Source organism: Elgaria multicarinata, chromosome 13, assembly GCF_023053635.1.
Source record: "Elgaria multicarinata webbii isolate HBS135686 ecotype San Diego chromosome 13, rElgMul1.1.pri, whole genome shotgun sequence".
In the NCBI taxonomy this organism is placed as follows: Eukaryota; Metazoa; Chordata; class Lepidosauria; order Squamata; family Anguidae; genus Elgaria; species Elgaria multicarinata.
The window spans coordinates 21,224,171-21,244,643 of NC_086183.1; the positions used below are offsets into that span (position 1 = coordinate 21,224,171).

At 45.6% G+C, this 20,473-nt stretch overlaps 1 protein-coding gene and 1 long non-coding RNA gene across 3 annotated transcripts in view; both read right to left on the reverse strand.

Annotated features, from left to right (window-relative positions):
* LOC134408458 (uncharacterized) overlaps window positions 1-19,680 on the reverse strand; it is a 119,651-nt gene extending 99,971 nt beyond the window's left edge. Inside the window, exons 1-2 of the long non-coding RNA XR_010026098.1 lie at window positions 19,562-19,680; window positions 19,420-19,500 (exon numbers count right to left, since the gene is read on the reverse strand). This is a non-coding gene — a long non-coding RNA (uncharacterized LOC134408458). The remainder of the gene's footprint in view (window positions 1-19,419; window positions 19,501-19,561) is intronic.
* FBL (fibrillarin) lies at window positions 1,354-12,890 on the reverse strand. 2 transcript variants are annotated; one of them, XM_063140213.1, is made up of 9 exons: window positions 12,801-12,890; window positions 12,495-12,614; window positions 10,674-10,832; window positions 6,988-7,082; window positions 5,603-5,773; window positions 3,852-3,984; window positions 2,847-2,959; window positions 2,515-2,660; window positions 1,354-1,532 (listed from the first exon to the last, which is right to left on the reverse strand). In XM_063140213.1, the coding sequence occupies exons 1-9, from the start codon at window positions 12,808-12,810 to the stop codon at window positions 1,508-1,510; spliced, it is 972 nt and encodes a 323-aa protein (XP_062996283.1). In that variant the 5' UTR covers window positions 12,811-12,890; the 3' UTR covers window positions 1,354-1,507. The 2 variants fall into 2 exon arrangements, with proteins under 2 accessions (XP_062996283.1, XP_062996282.1); XM_063140212.1 differs by having other exon boundaries at window positions 10,674-10,835; window positions 12,489-12,614.
* Window positions 19,681-20,473: the final 793 nt, after the last annotated feature.

Below are 20,473 nucleotides of genomic sequence, written 5' to 3' on the forward strand. Positions count from 1 at the left end.
ACAGTGGCCTATAGAAATGTAATAGCTTTGTAAGCATAGTCATGTCATAGGTCAACCAGGATGATCAGGGGTCTGGAAACAAAGCCCTATGAAGAGAGACTGAAAGAACTGGGCATGTTTAGCTTAGAGAAGAGAAGATTGAGGGGAGACATGATAGCACTCTTCAAATACTTAAAAGGTTGTCACACAGAGGAGGGCCAGGATCTCTTCTCGATCCTCCCAGAGTGCAGGACACGGAATAACGGGCTCAAGTTAAAGGAAGCCAGATTCCGGCTGGACATCAGGAAAAACTTCCTGACTGTTAGAGCAGTACGACAATGGAATCAGTTACCTAGGGTAGTTGTGGGCTCTCCCACACTAGAGGCCTTCAAGAGGCAGCTGGACAACCATCTGTCAGGGATGCTTTAGGGTGGATTCCTGCATTGAGCAGGGGGTTGGACTTGATGGCCTTGTAGGCCCCTTCCAACTCTGCTATTCTATGATTCTATGTGAAGCTTCACCATATTAAGAGAACAGATATCTGAATTAACCTAATGGAGGATAAGGGCATCTTACACTCCATTAACAAAGGGTTAAGGCTATAAATGGCTAATAGTCCAGATGGTGATAGGCATACCACCTCTGATACTGGAGGTAGCGTAAGTACACTAGTTGTGGGGGGGGGGGGGACATTAACGGAAGGGTGCTGATGCATTCATGTCTTGCTTGTGGTTTCCTTTGGCTCAGATAATGGCGTTGCTGAGGAAAAGCAGGAGATGACACTTACTATTTGGTCCCTGGCTTTCTGCCTATTAAGCGAGTTGTAACAACGATAAAAAAAAGAGGATGGGAGCAGCTGATGACAATGGCAAATGAGGTGGACTTACTGAAAAAAGGGCTCATTGAAGGCGTGCAGCCCGAGGGACCTCGAAAACCTAGAACCAGCACTGCACAAGGATACAGGGCTCTTGATTAAGGCCCTGTTCAGAAGACACATTAAGCCACAATGGCTAAGCATTTGAGCTAAACATTGGCCCCATTCAGAAGACACCTTAAACCATGGCTTTAACCACAGTGACTAAGGCAAAAAGCCTTGGTCACGGTGATTAAAGCCATCGTTTAAGGTGTCTTCTGAATGGGACCATTGTCGTGTGAACCATTCCTAACCATGGTGGCTACATAACCACGGTTTAAACATGCTTGATAACCATTTGCTGCAAAAGGGTTAATGGCCTAACCATGGCTTAGCGTGTTGTCTGAATAGGCCCATTATCTGTCCTGACTAAATAGATGCAAGTGGCCCCTTCCTTACTGAGCACACAAACAAAACCAGCACATCTCTACATTACTAATTTTAATAAAAAATATACACATTTGAGAATGCTGCAGAACAACACCTCCGCATGAGAGATTGGCCCTTTAAGAAGCGGAGACCCGTCTGGAGAAAAAGTCCTGTCTCACAAAGTGGCAAGAGAAGCCACGCTGACCTAAAGCGCTGCCACGAGGAACGCCAACCGTTTCTGCACTTTTATTTCTTCTGTTTTGGTGGCGGCCTGTAAGGGAAAAAGGAGAGCGTCTGTTAACCGATTAAGGACTAAGCAGGGCTACTGTCATCATGCTCTGGCACTTTGCAAATGCAGAACTTATTCTCCAAGATACAGTTCGTTAGCCTCAGGTAGAAAATTCAATCGTTGGTTTTGCAAGCATCCGGAAGGAAGCGTGGCACCAGAGGGGGATGTATTACCCAGTCGGCTTGTGGGAGCTTAAAGCAGGCTGTAGCCATTTCATAGAAAGGCTCCCACCCTCCCAGAGATATTCATGGCACATAGCAAGATACTGTTTCCAGACCGCGATTTGCAAACACGATACAGGATGTCTCAGACAATGGAAGAAAACCAACGTCATCAGAAATGTCTAAAGAACCGATAGTTGCAAAATATCCTGGGGGCAGGAGAAAGGAACATTGCCATTTGGGGAACCCCAGAGAGTTAGACTGGGACCCCAGGAAGACTAGGTTTGGCTCCTGAGCCTAGTTCAGCACCCCTGAATCCTTTAACTACTGTACCTGGGTCAGAATTTGGGGCAGTGTAGGCAAAACCCCGCCAATCAGTCTTTCCTAAGATCCTAACAAGCTCACTCATCCTGGGGGATGAAGGATGGATGGAGAATAGCAGTGGCTCATATCTGATTTATTACATTTAGATCCTGTTTTTTCCCCCCCTCCAAGGAACCCAAGGAAGGGGTACGTAACCATCCTCCTCCTCTCCATTTTATCCTCACAACAACTCTGTGAGGTAGGTTGGGCTGAGAGTCTGTGACTGGCCCAAAGCCACCCTGTGAGCTTCCATGGCTGAGGGAGACGGGACTAGAACCTAGATCTCTCAACTCCCAGGCCAACACTGTAGCCACTGCACCACACTGGCTCTCTACACTGGCACTACACCATATTTTACTGTACTCTCAACACTGCTTTGCCCCCATCCCTCTATTTTCACATGTCCACATTGACACTAACATCCTCAGGCTTTCCCATACCTGTACATGCCAACCACCACAGCGTGGTCTCGCTCATACGGCTCCAAAGTCAACTGCTCCTGGGGTTTCATGTTCTCCTGCTGCATTTTCTTCACCTCTGACGCAAAGACGGCTTCGGGGGCTGCTGTCGAGTCGATGCAGTTGGCCTGGAGGGGAAGGCAAGGTTTGTCAGGTTCTCCTGGGCGGGACAACAACTCACATACGCCAACATCAGGCATCCAAAGAAACCATCCCAAGCAACAATCCAGCACCAGCAGCAAGGCGTTCCCCTTTCGTCCCAATCCCACACAGGCTAGAACGTAAAGTCTTGGAACGGTCAAACTGAGCATTACCTTGATGGAGATGACAAAATGGCCACCGTTCTTCAAGAAATTGTGGGCATTGAGCGCCACAATACGTGACTGGTCAGGCTGAGCCACATCTGCGAAGATCACGTCCACCATGCCTGTAAAGAGATAGGGGCGGTGGGGAAGGAGATTTGTAAGCTGCTCTGCAAATCTGATCATCTCCCTTCCTTAATATGAAATGGGCAAATCAAACACAGAAGAACTTAGAGCATCAAGCTTGGTCCCTGCCCTTTTGAGATGATGCGCCAGCAGTGAGGCGGCTTGGGTGTTCGTTTAGTATTACTCATCCACATTCATTTAAGGTAGCCTTCCTGAGCCCAGAAAGCTTGGACTACATCTCCCATCATCCTTAAACACACCGATAGGGGCTCAGGGGATTTGTTGTCAAAACATTTGGAGGGTACCAGGTTGCCTATACACAACCTGGGGGTGGGTGGGGAGTGGGCAAGAACATAAAGGGGCACTCCTCTAAGGCAGGGGTGGACAGAAGGTGAATCTCAAGCTGCTTTGGACTTCATCTCCCAGAAGCCTCTGCCAGCACGGCCAATGTTCAGGAATGGTGGAAGATAAAAGTCCAAAGCATTTGGAGGTCTACTTTCTGGCCAAAGTAGAGACGGGGAGCCTCTGGACTTCCTGGACTCCCAATCTGGCCTTCCAGTTTCCCAAGATGGCCATACAATTTCGACCCACCACCACCACATATTGATGGGTGGCTTTGTTTTTTTGTGCAGTTCTTCCCCCATTTTAAAAGCCTGAAACGGGCATAGTCGCTGGCGGTAAGAGCGTTAAACTAAAATATGCTCGGGTTTTTGGTATTTTGCCTTCCACCCCTCTCTGGAGAGCTTCCCTGGAATTGAATTTGGCCCTAGGGCTGAAAGAGACCTCCCCACTCCCCTGCACGCACCTGCTCTAACGGATGCCCAGTTCAATCTACACACACACACAGAGGCTATCATCTACGCAGGTTCAAAAGCTTTGCGAGGCTCTTACCAAGCAACATGCGGTATTTGTGCGGGTGTCGTGCATCCTCGATGACGGGGATAATGTTCGTGCGTTTCTTTGCCACGTTAATGAGGTCGCGGCCTGAGCGATGGGAGAATTCCACGGCGTAGACAAGGCCTTCCTGTGTGACACGAGGCAGGAAGTGAGGAGAGCCCGAGGCATGTCCACATGGGCATGCAGCGGCTAATAGAAGGAGGAAACATTTGCAAGACACAGCACCTGCGGGGCCACGGCTGTAACTGCGAAGGCACTTCTGACAGTGTGAGAACAGTGCTCAGCAATTCTTCTCAGCATGGCGAACAAGGCAGTGCCGTGTGGCAAGGAGGGCTAGAGGCCCCTAATTATGCACAGTGTGGAGAAGGTGGATAGGGAGACATCTCCCCCCCCTCCCATAATACTAGAACCCGGGATCACCCCAAGAAGCTGATTGGTGGGAGATTCAGGACTGATAAGAGGAAGGACTTCTTCACACAGCATGTAGTTAAACGATGGAATTCACTACCACGAGATGTGGTGATGGCCACCAATTTGGATGGCTTTAAAAGGGGGTTGGATAAATTCATGGAGGGGGAAGGCTATCCATGGCTACTAGTCCTGATGGCTCTGTGCAACCTCCAGTATCAGAGGCAGTAAGCCTGTATAGTTGTTGGGGACCATGGGTGGGAGAATGATGTTGCACCATATCCTGCTTGAGTTCCCTGGTCGACAGCTGGTTGGCCTCTGTGCGAACAGTGCTGGACTACATGGACCCTTGGTCGGATCCAGCAGGGCTCTTCTTATGTTCTTATGACCTCCAACCTTCCTCTACAGTTTGGGCAATGGCCATAGCCTCGTGGTAGAGCACCTGCTTTGTATGCAGAAGGTCCAGAGCTAGCATCAAGGGCAGGTGTGGTTGGGCACCTTCCAACGACCTACACCCTAGTAGGGGCCCACCGACAACAGCAGCCCTGGAGCTGCTCCTTTCCTGCCCACTTCAGCCTGCTTGTTCACTTTACTCTTGCTCTGGCTCCAATTGTGGTGGTGGTGGTGGGGGGGAGAAGGAGCACTGAAGGCTACCACGTTGCTTGCTCACTGGCCCTCTGCCTGGCAAGCAAGTGGGAGCAATGATGGGAAAAAGGATGGGTAGCAATAGCAGCTGGTGACAATGGTGGTGAGAAGGTGGGGTCACTGGGGAGGGGGCCCATTCCATGGGCCCTCCAAAACCAGGAACTAGCACTGAGAAGGTCCCAGCTCCAGAGAGAGAGGGAGGAGCTGACTGCTTAGGTGCTGGGCTGCCAAGGTAATGAGTACTTTGGCAGCTCTGCATCCAAAATGTTCCCTTCCTTAGTTGCAAGTTTGAAGCTGGAGATGGATGTTTCTAGATTGTCCCACGTGAGATGGGCCCTAGACCCGAACTTGGAGAGAGGGGAGATGGGAGATTGCCTTGATCACACACTGAGATGCATTAAGAGGGCAGGGACAAGGGGAGGGCAGGATCTTGGTGTCTACATGTTTTGGCATGACGATTGAGGCCAGTCAAACTATGCTCAACAAGGGGGTGGGAGGGGACGGAAAAACAGACGGCACATCATTCTTTTGCGTGAACAAATCACTAGGAACTCACTGGCCTCAACTGCATAGCTCCATCTGGGGCGGGGGGGACAAAGCACACACAGCAACACCATGCGGCGGGGTCCAGATAGCCTTACCACCCATTCAGAACTAAAGTCCCAGTTTTGGGCACCTCAGAAGCTCCTTACCGGCCCAACGATGTCAGAGACGTGAGACACAGTCGTCCCTGATGCCGCCCCCAGGTATAACACTTTGGCACCTGGTTTGATGTGGATCTGGTCAATGCCCCCCAGGATGGCAGCAGCCAGCTTGGATCGGAAGGGGTTCCAAGCACGGTATTCCACCTTGAGTTCACCATCCTGGAAAACGGGAGGCAAAACATCCGGGATGGAGAGAGGCTTTCCAACCAGGGGAAACCAACCTTGGCATGTGCTCCTCCATTTGGCTTGTCCCTCCTACATTTACAAGCAATTCCCTAGACATGTGGAAGAGGCATGGGTCTCATCCAACAACCTGAGATGAAGGGAACTCTAGATGCATCGGACTGCAACTCCCGCCAGGCCCAGATAGCATAGCCAAGGGGGCAGGAAGGATGGAAGTTGTAGCGCAAAACTTCTGGAAGGCACCAGGCTGCGGGAGGCTGATAAGACGGCACGAAGAAGCTAGATGGACCAATGGTCTAACTCAGGATAAATATCACCTTCCTACTGTCTTACATCTTAAGGGAAAGACCAAAGCTTAGCAGTAGAGCTCTTGCTTTCCATGCAAGTCTCAGATTCAATCTTCAGTTAAGACGATCAGGTAGCAGCGAAGTCCCCAACCTTAAGGAGACTTGTGTTCACTTGCATGTGCCAGTGTGGTGTAGTGGCTTCAGTGTTGGACTGGGAAATCCAGGTTCTAGTCCCCACCTCAGCCATGGACGCTCACTGGGTGACTTTGGGCCAGTCACAGACTCTCAGCCCAACCTACCTCACAGGGCTGTTATGAGGATAAAATGGAGGGGAGGAAGATTATGTACGCCACCCTGGGTACCCTTGGAGGAAAAAAGGCGGGATATAAATGTAGTAAAAATCAATAGAAGTATCCACGTGGCCAGGAACTCTGCTTTCTCAGGGCTCCCGATTGCACAAAAAGTTTTACTCACATTCCATCAAAACCTGAGTAGGGAGGTCTGGGACCTAAAGCCTGGAGCTGTGGAGATTTGCAGCTGGAGAGGGGTATGTGGATTGCCCCACATGGGATGATCCCTGGATGCAAGCTTGGAGAAGGGAAATGGAGACTGTCTTGACCTCACACAGAGGTACAGCACATGGTTTGTCCCGTATGTGGATTGTCCCACAATGTGTAGCCCCATCCTTCTTACACACTTTCCCACCTGGGTGCCCTCCAGATGTTTTAAACAATGTCTCCCAGCATTGCCGACCATCGCCCATGCTGCCTGGGGCTGATGGGAGCTGAAGTCCAAAACATTAGGAGGGGACCAGGTTGGGGAAGAATAATGTAATCTATTCAGGCATGCATCTCTTCCCTCTCCGCTACTTCATGCTCCCCCAAAGCATCTTCTGCCACCCACCTCTACAGAAATCCTCTTCTCTCCGTACACAGACTCTCCAGGTACCAGATTCCGTGTCACCAGCGCATCTTCTTTTCCTCTGCAGATGAAGACACCTACGGGTACAACAGATGTGCTCATATAGAAGCCATGCTTCACATTATTTATTTATTTACCATATTTATACACCACTCCCCATTCAAAATTTCAGAGCGGTGTACAAGATAAAATAAAAACAAAAACAGAATAAAACCCTTTAAAATAGATTTTAAAAGAAGCAAACACACAGTGAACCATGGCTGGTCATGAAGCAAAGGCTTGCTGGAATAATGTTTTCAGGAGGCACCAAACGGAATACAAAGTTAGCGCCTGCCTGACCACCAGAGGCAGGGAATTCCATAGGAAGTCAGGATTTAAGCCTTCCAGGCCTCAGGGAGTACTCTTAAGATCCCCAACATTTCCTTGTGAATATAAGGTAGGCTGGTTTTGGTGTTTAGCTCAAGGGGGTGAACAGTTGTCACTTCCCTGTCCACAACTATTCACAGGCACAGTACCATTACTGTACAAACCGAAATCTAACCACTTGTACGCGTTATGTACTCAGAAGTAAACCCATTATGTTTAATGGGCTCACTCCCAATAGGGAAGACTGCAGTCATAGGGGCAGTTTGCATGTGACAACAGCCCATGATTTAAACAACCCAGTGGTTAACTGAACAATGAACCAAAACATTGGGTTGGTCAGGGCTAAACAACCCAGCAACTAAGTCAACAGCAATTCATGGGGTAACCTCTGGCTTGTTTAACCCCCAAACAACCAAGCATTCCAGGTTCACATGTCATGCTCACCAACCTATAACCTGGCCAATTTGATTAAAAGTGGAAGAAATAGGCATGTGGGAGGCAGTGTGCCCACTCTCTTCTGCTTGTGCATGACGATGCATGGGCTATCGTTACATGTGAACCAGGTCATAGACTCAAGACAAGAGAGATTTCCCTTAATGGCAAGGAGATTGTATGTCTATTTCAACTGACTATCAGAGTGCAACCTTATGCATGTTTAGACAGAAAACGCCTTACATCTAGCATAGGATTGCACAACAAGGTATTTTGTAGATTTGCCAAGAGGCCAAACAGAAACCTAAAAAACCAAAAAACTTAAGAAATGTGATCCCCCCTCACTTTTTTTAAAAAAATAAAAATAACCTTCATGTCAACAGTTTGGAAGCTCCAGTTCTGAAAAAGATTTCAAATTGATATAATGTTGAACTTAAAAGATATGGAAAATCTACTTCAGCTAGCAAAAACTAGATTAACAACTGTTACCCAAAGGACCTTCTCTTCTGCTGCTCCCAGACTGTGGAATGGCCTGCCAGAGGAGACTCGTCAACTTAACAGTGTACTAGCATTCAAGAAAGCTATCAAGACTGAACTCTTCCAGCAAGCCTATCCAGTGGAATTTTAAGATGTTTTTCGTTTCTAGGATATTTTTTAGGATGTTTTTAACAATGTATATTATGTTTTAATTGAGTATTATGTATTTTATTGTTTATTGTTGTTCTCCGCCTTGATCAATATGGAGAGGTGGGTAAGAAATAAATTTATTATTATTAAAACCTGCTTTTTTTTGAGTGGGGGCAAAACAAAATGGGGGAAAACTTATTCTCCAAATTTTCCAAAAATCCTTGGGAAAATGTTTTAAAATTCTGTCCCCCACCCCCTGCAACCCAATTTCCCCTGTTTTTGTCCGCATAGTTAAAGCAATGGTATTCCCTGTAGTAACCTATGGCTGCGAGAGCTGGACCATAAGGAAGGCTGAGCGAAGGAAGATAGATGCTTTTGAACTGTGGTGTTGGAGGAAAATTCTGAGAGTGCCGTGGACTGCAAGAAGATCAAACCAGTCCATACTCCAGGAAATAAAGCCAGACTGCTCACTTGAGGGAATGGTATTAAAGGCAAAACTGAAGTACTTTGGCCACATAATGAGAAGACAGGATACCCTGGAGAAGAGGCTGATGCTAGGGAAAGTGGAAGGCAAAAGGAAGAGGGGCCGACCAAGGGCAAGATGGATGGATGATATTCTGGAGGTGACAGACTTGACCTTGGGGAAGCTGGGGGTGGCGACAGCCGACAGAAAGCTCTGGCGTGGGCTGGTCCATGAAGTCACGAAGAGTCGGAAACGACTGAACGAATAAACAACAACAAAGCTTTCACATCTCTAACTGAGCTATGCATTTATTTACATTTTAAGCAAAAGGTGGCCATGAATTTCATGCAGGTCAATACATGGATTATTTGCAGGCGAGGGAGTAGGCTGACAGAGGAGGGACGGAGTCCTGGGAAGTGAAACCCCCTCCTTGTTGGCTTATTGGCAAGTCTGGCTTAACAAATCATTTTCAAAGCAGGAAAAGCATCAAGGGGTTCCAGCTCAAGAGGTTACTAGAATTGTTCTCTTCCAGTTCAACACCCCTCCCCATCTCACCAAAAAAACATCATGTCTCTGCAACATGATTAAAATGTGCATTTCTTCAGCATCCCAAGCTCCCAATGCTTAGTCTAGTTTTTAAATGGTAGTACTGACATTTTGACTTCTGTCACATTTCCCCACTTTTCATAAAAACATTGCTATAAAGGCAACAGGAGTGTTTATGATCAGTTTGGGCTACTTTAGGTAGAGCCACCTGAATAATTCCTGAAATCAGGATGTTGGCCTCTGACCTCAGGTTTCCTTTCAGTCAGGTGGCTCCCATCCAGATGTAACAAAGCTCCAGCCCACGATGAGATGCTAGAGGTAGGACTCTGCATGAGAAAAGTGTGCTTTACATATATTTCTGCTTGTACGCTGAGGATTGCATTGCACCACAATGCAAATACTGCATGCTGACTTTCTAGCACTCAACAAATCTATGGATTTGGGGATGTTCTAGGTCGGGGGTGGTAAAATTCCACGCCCACCCCTCATCCGTATCTGCAAATTATGGCTAGGAAAAAAACTCCATGAATGGGACCTTTCCCGCAAAAGCTGAATTCCTTACGTGGGGGGCGGGAATTTCAGGGAGTGGTGGATGCTTGTGAATGGGGTGTATATGTGGGCCCATTCACAAGGTCATGCAGCCACCTCCCCCACCAAAGATTACCCATGTGAAAATGTGGTCCTAGGCCTGAAAAAGGTTCCCTATCTCTCTTCTAATTCATCTGTTTACAAGTACAACATTGCCACATGCCAGTATTTTACAGTGAGTAAGGTCTCACCAACAATCACCAGCATCCTAAAGAATCTGTTCCCACCATAGCTTTCAGCTGCAGCTAACAGGCTGGGATACCTTGCCTTCCAAAGATGCTTTGAACCTTTACAATGTCCTGTACCATACAAAGCCCGGGAATGTTATCTCCCACAATGTTCTGGTCAAATGTAATTCTCCCTTTATCAGCCTGCTTACCCTACCCTGTGCCTGTTTGCATTCTCTTCCCCTCCTTATTGTTTTACTATGATTTTATTAGATTGTAAGCCTATGCGGCAGAGTCTTGCTATTTACTGTTTTACTCTGTACAGCACCATGTACATTGATGGTGCTATATATATATATAAATAAATAAATAAATAAATAATAATAATAATAATAATAATAAGAAGAAGAGCTGTTCTCTTGCATAGAATTAAACGCTTCCCTTACACTGGGACCACTAGATGAGCAAGGCTAACTTACCTTCATGCCTGTGGGGCTCGACTGTCACCTTTTTGCCTCCTCTGAAGCCACCCCGTCCTCCTCGGCCACCACCACCTCGGCCACCGCCTCCTCTGCCGCCTCGGAAACCACCACGGAAGCCGCCACCTCCTCCACCACCACCAGGAGACTTAAATCCACCTCCTGTGAGTGAAAGAAGAGGCGGAATGGAACACAGCCTATCCAGCAATGAGCCACACCACAGGACTGGGCAGATACCATCAGCCAAAGGCCTCACGCTGCAGCCTGTATAGCCGCAGGCTGAAGGCCCAGCTACTCCAGATCCAAAAAATTACCCCAAATGTGTCTCCCTGACAACATCACTGTTGGAATGTGAGCTTTGCAAAGGAGCATGAAACGGGGAGAAAAGAGGTTGGTTGATAGAAATCAGGGTGGATTTGATTTAAATCACAATTTAAATTGCTACTCAGAAAGACTCGATTTAATCATGTGACTCCCCCACCCCCCAAAAAGTGCACTCCTCCTCCCTATATTTTACACAACTCAGTTGCCAAAGACTCATTCTTGCTGGTATAATCTTAATATTTACAACCAGATGATGGTTTCATTTTTAGAATAGCAAATTTTCAGATTAGTTTTACAGTTATATAAAAAAATGCTGATTTGGTTATACTATTAGAAATACATCATAGATAGATAATTATGAAATTATTGCGAGGTAAACTATCTCCGGTTTAATAGGTTAATCTTTCATATTTGGACAAGTTTTCTGCTGTACTTCATTGGAAGGAGAAAAATAATCTTACAGAAACCTCTGGAAGAGCATGACATTGTGAATGGATTAATGGAAGTCATTTACCAAAAAATTTAAACAGCCTCAAGCAACGTAATTAAAAACTAATCCTTATTTCATGACGAATAACCTTTGGACTATAATGTATCTTAAATAGAAAACTATCTTTAGATAGATTTTTCCTCAAGAAGCATTTTGTTTTTAAAAAATCCAATTTAAATTTTTTTTTTAAAAAAAATCATCGATTTTTATCCATCCTGATAGAAATGGATAGAAAAGGAGCAGAGGAGTGAAGAGCAGCTCAGAAGACAAGAGAAAGCGAGCAGCATTCAGCCAGCAAGAAATAGCAAAACTGAGCAGCAAAGACCAGCAACAGCCTGAGAAATGGCAAAAGTGACTGGTCTAACAACAGTATCACTGTACTTTTTAATTAACTGTGGTTTAGGATTTGAGTTATTGGTATTTACATTACCTAATTTTGTCTGTTATTTAGTGCATTACGTTACTCATTGAAAATACAAAAGCTAAATAAATATAGCGGGCTGATGATCATGAACGCGCTTCTATCACAATGTCTTTAATGTGCCAAGAGACTTTTTCTTGCATGTTTGCTGTAAAATGAATATCTCTCTGGATTAAGTTCTGCAACGAAATGCATGCCATGTTCATAAACAGGTATTATTCACAGTTATTCAGCAACCCACACCCTCCCCCAGCTACAAGTTCGGGGCAGGCTGTGCGGCTGTAGCATTGCCAAGATGCCAGAACTAACAATCCCCCTTCCCTTGGGAAAGGGAAACAGAAGGCTGTATTTGTCTGAAGGGGGGTTAGACAAATACGTGGAGGTTCTCAATCGCTTCCAGTCTTGATGGCTATATGCTACCTCCAGTATCGGGGGCAGCATGCCAGGGGAACATGGGTGGGAGGGTGCTGCTGAACTCATGTCCTGCTTGGCCGCTGTGTGAACTCTGACCCAGCATGGGCTCTTCTTATGTTCTTTACAGTTAAATGCAAAAGGGGAAAAGTGGGATAACATAACTCACCTCGACCTCCTCGGAAGCCTCCTCGGCCTCCGCGATCCCCAAAGCCACCACGTCCTCCGCGATCCCCAAAGCCACCACGTCCTCCGCGATCCCCAAAGCCACCACGTCCACCACGGGGGCTAAAACCTGCAGAGACGGGCCACGCAGAGCCAAAGAAACCCGATCAGCAGAAGGTTCAATCCGCCACGTGCGAGAGTCCGCCTGCGTGCCCGCCCGCTTGCCTTCTTTTCCGCCCTTCCCCACGAGCTCGCACTGACACGCGTCTAACAACAAGGCCAACCCAGAGGAGCTGCCCTCCCGCGAACTACTCACCGGGCCGCATGGCAGGAGCAAGCGAGAGCCGAACTTCTCCACCACGCGCCTAAAACTCCAGAACAGGAAATCTGAGCGCGCAGCGCCGAACACACGCAAGACGCCACGGGCGCACCGGAAGTACGAAAACGCAGGTGAAAAATGGCCGCTGCGCGCGAAGGGCTCTGGGAAATGGAGTCCGTTAAGCGCCGCCCCTCTCCTGTCCTTCCTGTCTCTTTGTTTTTTCCCGCGGGGATGACGGAGCAGGGAGAAGGAGAGCTGAGCGCTTGATGCTTAATTTTTAAGCTGGGGCTTACATTTGAGCGGTTTGTAGGAGTGAGCTCGAGACATTTTGCTGCCCCAGGGGAAATAGCAAATGGAGCTTCTCTCTCCTCGCCCTCCGCCATGCTGCACAGTATGAGCACAGGAAGAGCCCTGCTGGTTCAGACCAAGGGTCCATCTAGTCCAGCACTCAGTGGCCAACCAGCTGTCCACCTTCTCACCCAGAATCAATAATAATAATAATAATAATAATAATAATAATAATAATAATAATAATAATAATAATAATAATAACTTTTTTATTTATTACCTGCCTGTCCATTTTTATCGAGGCAGGGAACAGCAGTAAGTATAAAATACATAAAATACTGATATAAAAAAACATACTATACATTGTTAAAACATCCTAAAAGCAATCTAAAATTCCACTGGATAGGCCTGCCAGAAGAGATAAGTCTTTATAGCTTTTTTAAATACTAAAAGACTGTTACGCTGATGTAGGGTGACCATATGAAAAGGAGGACAGGGCTCCTGTATCTAACAGTTGCATAGAAAAGGGAATTTCAGCAGGTGTCATTTGTATATTTGGGGAACCTGGTGAACTTCCCTCCATCACAACAGTTAAAGGTGCAGGAGCTATACTAGAGTGACCAGATTTAAAAGAGGGCAGGGCAGCTGCAGCTTTAAGTGTTGTGATGAAGAGGAAATTTCACCAGGTTCCCCATATATACAAATGACACCTGCTGAAATTCCCTTTTCAATACAACTGTTAAAGATACAAGGAGCCCTGTCCTCCTTTTCATATGGTCACCCTAGTTGACGAATCTCCTCCTCCACCTGCCATTTCTGCAAAAGTTGCAAGAAGTGTTATCTTTTAGAACAGGAGTTCCTCTTTCTAACACATAGGAAGAGATGCCTCCTTTAAGATGGTACGATTATAAAACTGGTTTAATCTGTCCAGTTTGTTAGAGGCACATAGCGCAAGCTGATCAAAACTTGACATGAATCTACCCAGACAATCATCAAACTCTGAAGCCTTCCTCCGAGTGCCTTCTCTAAGGGAGGCTCGGAAGTTGGTAACAAGGGAGAGAGCATTTTCAGTGGATTGCTCTCCCTGCTGAGGTGTACCTGACCCCAACATTGTCACTGTTCAGGTTAAGACTCCCAAGCATTTATGTCATTTGTTTTACTGTCTTACTGTAACTGTTTTTAGCTGCTTTAAATCTTTCTTAAATTTTGTATGTTAAAGATTTTATATTATGTTTTTATGATCTTGTATTTCTGAACCGCCCAGCAAGCTTTGGCTATGGGGCAGTATAAAAAATAAATAAACTAACCTACTACTAATAATGCATCTTACAGTGCATTCCTCTGCATGTTTACTGGGAAATGTCTCTCTGAATGATTCTCTAGAGTTGAGTAAGTGTGTTTAGGATTGCCGTCCTATGCACATTTATCTAGAAGTAACTCTCACTGAACACAGAACTGGCTTCTGAGTATTGTTACTATTTATTAAATTTATACCCTGCCTATATACAGAATACCTTAGGTGGCATACAAACATGATGGTTCAGCATATTAATTAAATATTACAGCCCTCATAATAAGAAAATACTACCTTTGAGCCTTTCCATCACTACTGAGTAACCACAATTAGGCTTTTATAGCTCCCCTTTGAATATGGTGTTATTTGGGAGCACTTTGGCTATTGGGTGGTGAAGAGGTTAAATTAATAACAGTAATTTGTATAGTTTCAGGAGCAAACTTTACTTGCTTAAGACTGACATCTTAAGCCCGCTAAGTTATGATGATTCATCTCATTGAATAAAATGGCTTCAGACTAAACAAGCATAGGAATGCGCTCTACTTTTTCTTCGCTGTATTAAAAGGGAAAAAATGGAGGCATAACTTACACAACTGAGTAAATACATTCAAGAGCCTATTTTGCAATGACAACATTGGAGCCTTTGATCTAATTGAAGAAAACACTAGTGAGGCATCTGGTATACAACCCATATATTCACAAGCACTGTGAAGTGGAAATGGAAATTTGCCTATTTTTTCAAACATGCAATTTTGACTACAACGTTACCATTGTAATCTTATATGTGGATACCCAGAAGTAAGTCCTACTGAGGTCAGCGGGGCTCACTCCCAACACTGAATTTTATATGCTCTCTGTACCTGCGATATAGGTGCAAAGAAAACTCAAGCAAGGCCAGATCTAGGGCATCATCACACAGGGGAAAATCACATTAGCTTACTGTTGCTTCTCTGCCTGCGTGTTTGTCCCTCATTACTTCCTCTTTCAAAAGAGGAAGTAAACAATGTGCACATGGCCCATTCAGTGGGCCGTTTTGATCACACTGCTTCTCCTGCACACAGCAGGAGATAGTGGCAACTTCCATCTTTAAAAATAAGTTGGATTTACTGGGGTGTTGTTGGTTTTTTTTGTGTGGTGCAAAGAAGGCTAGAAGGGGCAGGAGGCAGATGACGTCATGAGAAGGACTCACAAAAATCCATGAGTGCACAGGAACCAGCATGCAATAAAACACTCATCTGATGGAGCTGCTAAACCAAGCAGGATATGGTATTTGAAAACAGTTTGAGAACTGTATATGTAATGTGTCCCGGGCCCCATCAGTTGTCACTCCTGTTATAGACTATTTTAAAGCATTAGTGTAGATCCTGACCAAGTCAGATTCACATTGTAGATGCTTCAAGTTACCATGAACTCATGATAAACAACTAGTGGTGTAATAATTAGCGTGTCAGATTAGGAGGACTGGGGAGACCTGAGTTTAAGTCCCCACTCAGCCATGAAGCTCATTGGATGACCTTGGGCCAGTCTAACCTACTTCATAGGATTATTGTGAGGATAAGATTGGGGAGGTGAGAAGAGCATGTACTTTGCCTTGTGCTTCTGGGTGGAATGTGATAAAGACATACTTGTTTAAATAATATCTGCATATTTATATCAGGTTTGGTTTCCAGCTGATCCTAAGAGTATATCATAATTGCACTGCTTCAGTCCCCCCCTCCAAATATATTGTTTGTATGATTTTACCTGAACACTGCCCTGAGATCCTTGTGCTATAGGGCAGGATACAAATGTTTAAATAAACAAATAAATAAAATTGCTTTGAAAATGAGCCATCAACGCAGAGAGCAAGGTCTAGAGTTTTATGATAGTTTAAGATAGTTTACCTCTCTGTTCCCTTAACCACAGGCATTGTGACTGGCTGGGTTTGAAAGCAAGGCCTGTTCCTGGTGTTAAGGTGGTCAAATGACTCCCATTAGAAGACCCCCTTTTCTGGGGGGAAAGTGTACACCAAGCACTCAAGGATCTGCCACCAGACCCCTCCTCCTTTCCCTCTGTTCATTAATAAAGAGTCATCAGAATGCAGTTGGCCGGTTGCTCAAGGTTGCCCTGCACTTACCACCCCCGGAGCAGGGTTTAGTCTGCTCAGCAGATGTAGCAGTTTCCAAAAGCACAGCTTCTAAGGCTTGGATCCCGGATCCAAGTTGTGATTATCCTAGACATTTCGGCGCACCACTCCTTGTTATCATGAAAGCCACCCCAATGGTCAGCAAAGTTAGCTTCACCTGCACTTGCATGGGGGGCTCATCTGGTACAGTAAGTTACATATTTATTTATTTATTTATTTATTTATTTATTTATTACATTTCTATACCGCCCAATAGCCGGAGCTCTCTGGGCGGTTCACAAAAATTAAAAACATTCAAAGTATAAAACAACAGTATAAAACCATACTATAAAATACAATATAAAAGCTCAACCAGATAAAAAACAGCAGCAATGCAAAATTACAAATTTAAAACACCAAGTTAAAATTTATTTATAGACTATTAAAATGCTGGGAGAATAAAAAGGTCTTCACCTGGCGTCTAAAAGCATAGAATGTAGATGCCAAGCGAATCTCCTTAGGGAGCTCATTCCACAGCCGGGGTGCCACAGCAGAGAAGGCCCTCCTCCTGGTAGCCACCTGCCTCACTTCCTTTGGCAGGGGCTCGCAGAGAAGGACCCCTGAGGATGACCTTAGGGTCCGGGCAGGTACATATGGGAGGAGGCGTTCCTTCAGATAGCCTGGCCCCAAGCCGTTTATGGCTTTAGATGTTAATACCTGCACTTTGAATCGGGCCCGGACCTGGACTGGCAGCCAATGAAGCTGGAAAAGGACTGGCGTGATGTGGTCTTGTTGGCCAGTCCCTATTAGTAACCGTGCTGCCCTGTTTTGTACCAGTTGAAGTTTCCGGACCGTTTTCAAAAGCAGCCCTACGTATAACGCATTGCAGTAATCCAAATGAGAGGTTATCAGAGCATGGATAACTGTAGCTAAGCTATCTCTGTCCAGATAAGAGCGCAGTTGGTATATCAGCCTAAGCTGATAAAAGGTGCTCTTTGCCACCGAGTTCACCTGGGCCTCCTGTGACAGTTCTGGATCCATGAGCACCCCCAAACTATGGACCCGCTCCTTTAGGGAGAGTGCAACCCCATCCAGGACAGGGCAAACATCACCTCGCCGGGCAATAGGGCATAGGGCATAGTTGTCACAATATTATGTGTTGTTAGCTGTTAGAAATAGTTTCATTTATGGAAAATGTAGAACTCTGCAATCAACAAGGGATGGGAGGAGAGAGGAGCCATGAGCTCATCAGGGGCAGGGAATGTTATAAAAGATGTTGGTTGTAGATTATGGGTAGAGAAGCTCGTCTTCGATCCGTCGAGGGTGAGTTTCCTCCTACACGTGTAGTTCAATAAAGAATGGTCACTGCATCTGGACTTGTCTGGTTTTCCTGTTCCCTCCCTTCTGGTTGGGGTTTTTACCCTAACACTACTGGGGAAGCAGCAGCCAGGACCATTAATTGTTCCCCTCATTTTCCCATGAAACTGATCAGTTGCCCTGTTTTTTTATGGACAAAGGTGCTGTGCCTTTTAAGAGCTGTGTGAGAGGCAAAAAATCATCTGGTGCAGCTTTGTGAGAGGCAGAAAATCATCCCGTGCACTGCCTGGAGATGCCTTTGGAAATGCTGTGCCAGATAAAATTCTGCCTTTGGTGCAGCTGCTAAAGGGACAGAAGCTGTTTCAGGGGTGGGGAGAATGTGGCAACCCTAATGCGATCTTGTACCATCATCATTATACAATCTGGTTTTCCCAGATTGAGTGAGGACTGCATGCAAATTCCCTGCTGAGAACTCCTGGGGTTTTGAATCCCTCTCCATGCTTCTGCAATAGTACTCCATGCATTACATGATGTCTTTGTATGCAATTGTTTTCTGGGATTGCAAGTTTTAGGATTGATCGGGCTAAAAAATATATACTTCACATACACACAAGACATTGTTTCACTTTACAGATAAGTTTCAGTTTTATAGCTGACATCGAAAATACATAGACTTTTTGTAGAGTTCTACACCCCTGAGTCTGTGAACAGAACTGAACAGTCACATGTCGTGTTCATGCCTGTTCCCTCTGGCATTCCCACATGCTGGCAAGCTGACACGAGACACTCACATCAGTGAGACTTCTTTTATTGAGGAAATCATGTGGTAGACAGGCTTAATGGTTACATAGTCTCCAAAACACACTTAAAGCTGGTTAGAAAGCTTTAGGATCTTTTTCTGATACGATCTTTAAGACAAACACTCGGAGGGTACGCCACCATCCGATTTGAGCTTCTCTAGATGCCGCATATGATGGCACCTCAAGAGACATGACCAATGCCTAAACCAAAATCCCAGGGAAGAGTTTCTCTCAGCCACCAGAGCAGGGCAGAGAAGATCGGTCATGCACTTGTCAATTTCAGCCTGCCACAACTGAGCTGACCCTGCTTTACCATGACTTTAGAGAAGGTTAAACCTCAGGCATAGGAGTCCCCTCCTTCTGCTAAGGACTGGCAACTCCCTGCCACCTGAGTCTGGCCACACACACACACACACACACACACACACACAATCCACAGCAAATGTAAGTCCAAGTCTATGAAAAGCCGCAGAGTATTTTTTCATGGCACAGTTCTTAGATATCCAAAGTCCAAATAGCAAAGTGTCTATATGCAGAGGACTTTCAAAGTCCCCGTCGGAGATGGAATCCAAACGCGAGGGAGGTCAGGCGTTGCGTCAAGAGATGAAACTTAGCAAAGCTTTCTAAGCTTTGCACCAGCATATAAGGCCTATTTAAACCCACTTGACAGACAGGTCCCCTGACTTGTAAGCCACGTCCATGTGCCAAGAGGACGAGATGGTACAACACACTTCGATGATGGTAAAGTCTGAGTGATAGCTTCTAAGAGTGGCCTCCTCCTTATCAAAACAATCTTAAGTTCAAGTCCGCAACAGGGAGTTAGCAAGCTAGATCCCGTGGGAACTTCTTACAGAGATAAGCTTGCAGAGACATCTGACATTCTCAAACCATTTCCTAATAAATCTACATACTAGTAGATAGTAGGTAGATACTAGTACCTTCCCAATAAATCTACCTAAGAAATCTACCTACTAGGTACAAGGCCCACCTTGTACCTATACCTGACATCACATGCACAACCACATAACAAATTAGGGCACATTTCTGTATTTACATATCTTTTCCAAGCACATCAGTGCCATATATATATTTCCACAAAGAATAATACAAAACCTTTTCTATGCTTTACTTGAACATCTCCATAAATAGGACTTTTCCCCCAAGCTGTGAACTTCAGTTCTAAAACAAGTGGTTCAATGAATTTGAGGAACGTGTGGCCAAGTTTAGCCCAATCGGATGCAAGCATTGGAAGTAGGCTGCTTGGAAGAAGTTGGAACTAAGGTGGAAAAGCAGGCTCCTCCTCCTGAATGCGAAGCAGGCAACAGCTCATGTGTTGCCAGTTCTATATTTGATTCTGGAACCCATACATTAAAGCAGGAATGGGTGACGTGTGGCTCTCCAGATGTTGGCTACAACTCTCATTATGCTTCACCATTGACTATGCTAGTGAAGGCTGATAGATTTGGGGCATTATCTTTGACACTACTGCTAACATAAGCGACTTCTAGTGCAATGCTAATAGCATCTGCTGGTGCAATAGTGCCTTTGCGGTCCCACAAATTCTGGTGGGTCACACGTTCCCTGCCCCTGCGTTAAAGGGAGGATCTTGTCTCAATTAGCTTCTTTAAACAAGTGTTTTATAGTATGCTCGTAAATCGTCACTCACGAACGTTCATGGGTCATTTTGATGACATCAGCCTCCTGCGTGTCTCCCGCTCCATTTCCCAGTTTTAGCTATATAAATTAAGCCACAGAAAACCCAACTCTTCTGAAATAAGTTGGGATTTGTCGGGATTTCCTGCCATGTACAGGCAAAGTTGCTGAAACATCTGTCCTAGGTCAGCCCAAAATTCTGGACTCAAAGCTT

Excerpts from the sequence above, each read along its gene's own strand:
- FBL (XM_063140212.1), bottom strand. Across the intron at positions 10,836-12,488 it reads AGGCTTCCGAGGAGGTCGAG|GAGGTGGATTTAAGTCTCCT; the intron begins GTGAGTTATGTT and ends TTTCACTCACAG. Across the intron at positions 3,985-5,602 it reads TCTCTGACATCGTTGGGCCG|GAAGGCCTTGTCTACGCCGT; the intron begins GTAAGGAGCTTC and ends CGTGTCACACAG.